The sequence below is a fragment of the Penaeus vannamei genome, chromosome 20 (genome assembly GCF_042767895.1).
Source record: "Penaeus vannamei isolate JL-2024 chromosome 20, ASM4276789v1, whole genome shotgun sequence".
NCBI classification, from domain to species: Eukaryota; Metazoa; Arthropoda; class Malacostraca; order Decapoda; family Penaeidae; genus Penaeus; species Penaeus vannamei.
In genome coordinates, this window is record NC_091568.1 from 24,507,170 (window position 1) to 24,514,669 (window position 7,500).

Here is a 7,500-nt window from a genome sequence, read left to right on the forward strand (position 1 = left end):
TATCAGATTTATGATGATGATGAAAATAATAATAATGGTAATAATAATTGATATGATGATGATTATAATTAATGATAATATTCGATAAAGATAATATGACAATGAAAGTAAACAAAATATTGTGGTCGTGATGATGGATATAATAATGATAATGGTATTGGTGATATTAATAATGACAATGCCAAGAGTGATAATGATATTGATGATAATTCCAATGAAAGTGGTGAAAGTAATATTGATAATAGTTATAGTAATAATAATAGCAGTGATAACGATAATAATTTTGATAGTAATGATAAGGATAAGGATAATCATCATCATCATCTGCATAGCGTTTGTTGTTCTTAGTATCATTATCACCATCGTTATTCTCTCCTCATCGTCATCATCATACTAACACTCACCATACTCACCATCGCCATCCTCATACTCATGATCATTGTATCACTGTCAATATCACTATTATGGATGATATTATTACTAATATCAGTAATAATGATGTTAATGATAATGAAGATGATAATAATAAGGATGATACTCATAATGATTCGCGATGAAGATGGTGTGTATAACAATAATGATAACAGTAATGATAATGAATACATAAATAACTAAATAAACACTGTAGGTATTCTGGTTTGAATTAAAGTAAAATAGTTTATCTTTCAGAAAATCAGTCCGTATTGAAATTTTATAGTCACTCCTTGTTCAGAGCTTAAAACTCCCGTTTTCTTACATATAGAGTTGTAGGGTGTCTTCGCGGAACATTTTCTGTAAACGATGAGGGGGGACCCATCAATTTATATTTTGCCGTTGTGGTATTAGTGTAGATTCGATATGATGAAAGTGTGATTCATAACAGGAGGAGAAGTGGATAGAAATTGTCATTCAGTTGTTATAGGGTATTTGATTATTAAGCTAAGGCTTAACAGTTGATTATTCATATAATTTGTTCGACACATTGTAGATAAGGGTATTAAATAGACCAATTGATTTTATCGTCTTTCCTTGAGAAACTCTGCAAGATAAGAGGTGATTTAGGTTACTGACCTGTGATAAAACTGTTTTCTTCCATTTTCATTGTTTAGACACACTTCATATACACTTGTACCATGATTTATGATGCATAGCGCTAAATATTGAAGTTTTATTATTTAATAACGCAACAGGGAAGGCGGAGGTTGCAAAGTCGGGATGAATATTTGAAAGTGATGAGGGAATTGTGGTGATTATTTTTCGCTGAATTATGTGTAAATATTTTGAATGTATGGCAAGGCTGAGATTCCAGATGCATTGCCAAAGGAATGGAGCAATTGATGACACATCGTATTTGCTGATTTGTTTTTCTCTTCTAATTCATCAGTGGCCATGATACTTGTTTTGTTTTTATCTTTATCATCGCATATTATCATGTGTCTCTACTGCTGTTGCCATTCACATAGACGCTGAATTCTACTACTGGTAGTGATTTTTTTTTCAACCTGTACAGGTTAATGCTTTGGTGATACAATTTTGATATTAATATGCCTAGCTCTTCACGATATATTCTCCTTGCAGAACTGCAAAATTTCTCGCATATATTCATATTTATATATACTTGCATCCGTTTTTAAAACGACACAAAATATTTGTCATGTATCCCTTAATTAAAATCCAATAGAAGTAGCTTTCTGCGCCGCACGTAGATCTCTTCTCACCATCTCACTATTATTATAATCATCATCATCATCATCAAAAACGCCTCAAATTCTCTTTACCAAGTCAGTATCATTATTATCACAATTATCCTTCCATCATTTCGCCAACTATCCTGTTCCATTGATGTTATCATCATCATCACCATCATCACCGTCGCCGCCACCAGCCCTCCTTCCCTCCCTCTCACGGCGCTCTCTCCTCCCCGGCAGATCGAAGGAACTGCTCCGCCAGGCGATCCTCGACAATGACTTCCTCAAGAACCTGGAGATGGCGCAGGTCAAGGAGATCGTCGAGTGCATGTACAGCGTGGAGTACGCGGCGGGCTCCCTCATCATCAAGGAAGGGGACATCGGCTCCATGCTCTACATCATGGAAGGTCAGGGCTCGGCTGCGCTTTGGTGCTGGTCTTACTTAGGATTATTAGTTAATTGCTTTTTATGTAGTTACATATATATATATATATATATATATATATATATATATATATATATATATATATATATATATATATATATATATATATATATATATATATATATATATATATATATATATATATATATATACACACACACATATATACATATATATATATGTGTGTGTGTGTGTGTGTGTGTGTGTGTGTGTGTAAGTGTTGCTTACTTAAATGTAATGGTTCCAGGGTTATTTTCGTTTGTAAGTTGGATCGGGAGTCTACTACGAGAAGTTTTTAATGTTTTCATATAAGAGAAATGAATGAATGGCAGTCAGTCAGAGTTTGTAGATTTTTGGGTTGGTTGAAGAGTAATTGCGCACTGATTGCACATGGCATGGAGTGATCGCCAAGGTGAGTTGCAATACCGAATTAATTCACGCTATTATAACTTGGTCATACTAACGATATGACAGTCTTATGGTCCGATAAGAGCAGACGACTAATCGCGTAAATCTGAATTGCTCTCTCGAAGGCGGAGGCCGCCTCGTCGAGGCGCTTACTTTGGGCGTGTGTGCAATACGCATGTGAGAAAGCATGTGTACGCGTTGACATGGCCATGGGCTCTTACACTGCACAGGATACTGACGCGCGCGCGCGCACACACACACACACACACACACACACACACACACACACACACACACACACACACACACACACACACACACACACACACACACACACACACACACACACACACACACATACACACACACACACACACACACACACACACACACACACACACACACACACACACACACACACACACACACACACACACACACACACACACACACACACACAAGGCGCTGCCTGGAGCCGCGGGCGAGTGCAGTCTCATTCCCCTTCCCAAAGACGCCAACAGCAAAAACATTTGGGACACGAGATGGGATGATGTTTTCTGTTTCCTCTCGCTGCCGAGGCCTTGGAAGAGGTAATGGCGCTCCAGATTTCCCTTTGTGAGTTGATTGGGATGTGAAAAAAGGATACGAGGGAAGGAGGATGTGGTTCATCTGTTTTTCTCGCAGTTGTGATCGCTGTTTAAGTGAGTGTTCCCTTTTCGTGTTTTTTAACGTCTGAAGGTGGATTTTCTAGAATTACATGGGGAAATTATTCACTAAAATCATGATAGTCCTGGATATTTGTATTAGGATAATGACTTTCACATTAAATTTGTGGATTATTTATTCCTTCATCTATGTTTGGTATGGAAGTCTGCCGAGGGAGGAGAAGCGACGCGTCCCTCACTCCTTTTCTTTGCTTCTCTTGTCGACGTCTTTCCCGAAGGCTTTCCCCCCCGGCCTCCCCCTCAGCACCCGCCGAAGAAGTCCGCGGGGAGGTCCTGGATGGGCGTCCCTGCGACCTCGCCGTTGCTGCACACGGCATTCCTGACGAAGGGCGAGAGCGTGGCGTCCTGGGCGATCCACTGCACGGCGCAGTCGCACTCCAGCGGGTTCTTGTTCAGGTCGACGTAGTGCACGAGGGCCGTCGACGAGGCCATGTTCTCCAGCAAGGGGCGGAAAGTGGCCTGGCAGGGGAGGGAGGAGGCCAGAGCTGCTAAGTTATGGATTTGGTTGTATTTTATCCAGACGGAGGGAGCTTCGGGAGGGAGGTGTGGCCGGGCGGAGATGGATGGGCTGGTTGCGCGAAAGGGGCTCCAGATGGCCGGTTGGAAAGGGGAGGGGACAGGCTGGGGGGGGGGGGGTGAAAGGCGACTCGAGGCAAAGGGCCTTCGGGGCTTGATGCCGTTGCGCGTCGGAAAGTGGAAGCGGCCCTTCGCGTCGGATTTGCCCGTTCGCTCGGGGAAAAGGTTTGAAACTGAATTCACAGTTATTTTGTTCAAATATATGGGACACCTAAGCCTATTTGTAGAAATTTTCTTCTTAGAAAAAATAATGAATTTTCACATTCTATGAAAAAATGCCACGTGATATGTGTTCGCGGGTGAAGACATATCGCCATGTGAGTATAGACCTAATTTACCTGATGGAGTCACGATAAACAAGAGGATGAAATATATTTTTACTACTAGAAAGACAATCTGTGATACAGGCTTTGTTTAGACCGTCGTCATGCTCTCCTTTTTTACTTTTTTTTTTAGCTTTTTAAATGAAGTAAACTCTTAACTCCATTACAGACACGACAGTTCCCGCGTCGTGTCATCCGTGGTAACATGACCGCGCGCTGGCGAGGCGCTGGGAGAAGTCTTGTGCTTCAGTCCTGCGTTTGGCCTTTTTTTCTCGCGCGTTGGCTATTATATTTCGTCTTTTTCCTTCTCTTCCCTTTCCCACTTTCTCCTCCCCTCCATTCCTGCATCGCCTCCCCCGCCCACCTCCCACATCCCCCTCTCTAACTTCTCTCCTCCTCGCCTTCTCTCCTCTCTTTCTCTCTTTCTCTGTCTACCCTTTTCTCCTTCTCTACATGTTTCCCCGCCCTTCTTCCTCTCCGTTTCCCCTTCCTTTTCCCTCTTTCCCCTGCCCCCTCTCCCTCTGTCCGCACAGTCCCCTCACTCTCACCCTCGGTCTCACCCTCCCCTTCCATTATCGGGCTCCTTCCCAGACATCAGTGTACTATACCTCATGGGCTTTGCCCAGCACCCGTGGGCGTGAGGCGGCGACCATGATCCTGTTGCAGATCAAGGTCTTGATGGGCGGGGTTCCAAGGAGGGGCGTGGGGGGGGGAGATGGGGAGGGGCTGAGGAAAGGCTCCAGGTTTCGAATAAGACGAAGACATGCTGAAAATATTTCTATGTGCACGTCACTTACTTATTGATATTGTTTCTGTTATTATTATTAATGTGATTATTACTGATATAATTATTACTGGTGTTAGTATTAATATCAGTATTATTTGGGAGAGCTCGAGGCAGCCTGGGGAGAGGGGAAGGACCGGCCAAGGGTGAGAAGGAGGCGAAGGAAAGGGGGAAGGCGGGGCGCGGAGCTCCTTACCTCAGGGATGGACGTCATCTTGTTGCCGTTGAGGAAGAGGCCGGCGGGGAGCGAGCCGGAGAACGCCCCTGGGGAGATGTCAGCGATGTCACAGTTGTCCAGGTAGAGCACCCACGGCCTGCGAGAGGGAAGAGAAAGGGGAGAAAAGAGCGATAAATGAGGGGAGAGAGAGGCGAGGGGAGAAAAGAGGGAAGAGAGGAGAGGAAGGAGGAAGAATGGGAAGAAAAAGCGAGGGAAAGGAAGGGGAAGAGGCAAGGAAGAAAGTGGATAGGGTGAGGGTGAAGGGAGTAGGGGTAGGACGGGACAGAAAATGAGAGGAAAAGCGAGGATTAGTTAGTTGAATGTCAAAATTGTTGCTTTTGCGGCTCGTTTCTAGTAAGAATGTCGTTGAAGGTTCCAATTATTGCGTGTAAAACTTTTTAAGGCTTCGTTAAATGTTTGCATAATTTTGGCAACAAGTTCAGGAATAATGTAGTTAAACTAATAATTATTTCGCTTAGAGCTTTCGCGTGAGCGCTTGTAGTGGACCTTTGCAATGTGAACTCGCATGCCATGTTGCTCCTTGTTGCAGCCTTGGATCCTGCCATTTCACCCTCATCCCTCGCGGTAACTGTCCGATCTTTGTATCTCAAAGGGAAACGCGCGCGCACACACACTCACACTCGCACACTAACTCACTCGCACGTCCGTCTTGTCACAATAGCCCCGTTATCCAACGCAACACAAATTGAGAAAAACTCAATCTGAACACTTTTAGATTTCACTATTCCTTGGATCTGCAATTTGCCCTCGCTCCCTGTCATCTGTAACACTTCTGAAGCGTTGCTTAGGGTGATAAAACACTCCATTTAAGTGTGTTTATCACCCTGAAGAACACGAATTAGCTCCTCGTCCTCATCTTCTTCAGTTTGGGATATTTTTATAACAGAGAGCGAGAGCGAGAGCGAGAGAGCAAGAGAGCAAGAGAGCAAGAGAGCGAGAGCGAGAGCGAGAGAGCAAGAGAGCGAGAGCGAGAGCGAGAGCGAGAGCGAGAGAGCAAGAGAGCAAGAGAGCAAGAACGAGAACGAGAACGAGAACGAGAACGAGAACGAGAACGAGAACGAGAACGAGAACGAGAACGAGAGCGAGAGAGAGAGAGAGAGAGAGAGAGAGAGAGAGAGAGAGAGAGAGAGAGAGAGCGAGAGAGCGAGAGAGCGAGAGAGCGAGAGAGCGAGAGAGCGAGAGAGCGAGAGAGCGAGAGAGCGAGAGAGCGAGAGAGCGAGAGAGCGAGAGCGAGAGCGAGAGCGAGAGCGAGAGCGAGAGCGAGAGCGAGAGCGAGAGCGAGAGAGAGAGAGAGAGAGAGAGAGAGAGAGAGAGAATGGGTCAGTGAGTGACTGAGAGTGAGTTGGCGTGTATGGTTCTACCACTCAGCGCATACATGCACGTAAGTATATTTGCTTGTATCTCTGCTTTCGCGTGCGTGCATGTCAGTTTGATAGACCTGAATAACCTGTCCTGCTTTTTTGTTTTACTTTTTCTATATAAAGATCCGGTTTTATATATAAGCGAAGGTCGGATTTAACGGTATCTCGCATCGAGAGTCGCAGCGCCTCGACAGCCGAGCAAGCAAACGCCTCCCTTGATCGGAAATAAAAACACGAGTTGAATTACGAAGGTGTAAGCAAGCAAGAGGGGGGGGGGGGTGCAGAGGAAGCAGAGGGAAATGAGAGTTGGGGGTGGGAGGAGAAAGGTGAAGAGGGAGAAGAGGGGAGTTGGAGAGATGTGGAGAGGGAGAATCTTTCAATCTTTCACGTATTGCCCCTGTGACGTCACGTTATAGGCGTTCTTCTGAGTCCTTTGTCATTGCAGCTCGGAAGGGGTTGGTTGGGGGGGGACGTGAGTCTCTTAACAGTAATCTGGTGCTTCAGAATTTTTGTGGTAACTTTTGCAACCGTTATTTTGATTTTTATGATATTTATATGCCCATAATGGTGGTTTCCTCTTTTTTTTAGATGATCTAGTTCTAGTTTGTTTGGTTTTCGCTCTCGCCTCCCCTCCTCTTCCAGTATTTCCCCTCTCTCCTCTTCCAGGATTTCCTACTTCCATATCTTTCTCAATAGTTTTTTTTAAGAACCATGTCCCATCATTCGTTTTGCCTTTTTTGTCGGAGATTAAATACGGCGTTTAATCGAGACAAGCTCCGCATGCCAGTCAGTGAAATAGAAGTGTCGGAGTGTATAATCTGAAGCGAAATTTACGGTTTTATATGATAGTGTTCTCAAAGCAAGATTTATTTCAGGCACCGAGTCAGGTCTGTTACAGTTTAAGATATTTTATTTTATTTTTCTCTTTCTGAAGTTCGTCAAATTGATTTTTTCCTTTCTTTTTTTTAATTCA

At 44.0% G+C, this 7,500-nt stretch overlaps 2 protein-coding genes across 17 annotated transcripts in view; one reads left to right on the forward strand and one right to left on the reverse strand.

Annotated features, from left to right (window-relative positions):
• Positions 1–7,500, forward strand: part of for (cGMP-dependent protein kinase for) — a 298,303-nt gene that overhangs the window by 16,138 nt on the left and 274,665 nt on the right. For all 14 annotated transcript variants that reach the window (XM_070135586.1, XM_070135595.1, XM_070135589.1 and 11 more), the window contains exon 3: positions 1,908–2,074. In XM_070135586.1, coding sequence (XP_069991687.1) covers positions 1,908–2,074 — 167 coding nt within the window. The remainder of the gene's footprint in view (positions 1–1,907; positions 2,075–7,500) is intronic.
• Positions 3,344–7,500, reverse strand: part of LOC113804921 (oplophorus-luciferin 2-monooxygenase non-catalytic subunit) — a 12,790-nt gene continuing 8,633 nt past the window's right edge. For all 3 annotated transcript variants that reach the window (XM_027355836.1, XM_027355837.2, XM_070135602.1), the window contains exons 6-7: positions 5,125–5,242; positions 3,344–3,704 (exon numbers count right to left, since the gene is read on the reverse strand). In XM_027355836.1, coding sequence (XP_027211637.1) covers positions 3,486–3,704; positions 5,125–5,242 — 337 coding nt within the window. In that variant the 3' untranslated portion in view covers positions 3,344–3,485. The remainder of the gene's footprint in view (positions 3,705–5,124; positions 5,243–7,500) is intronic.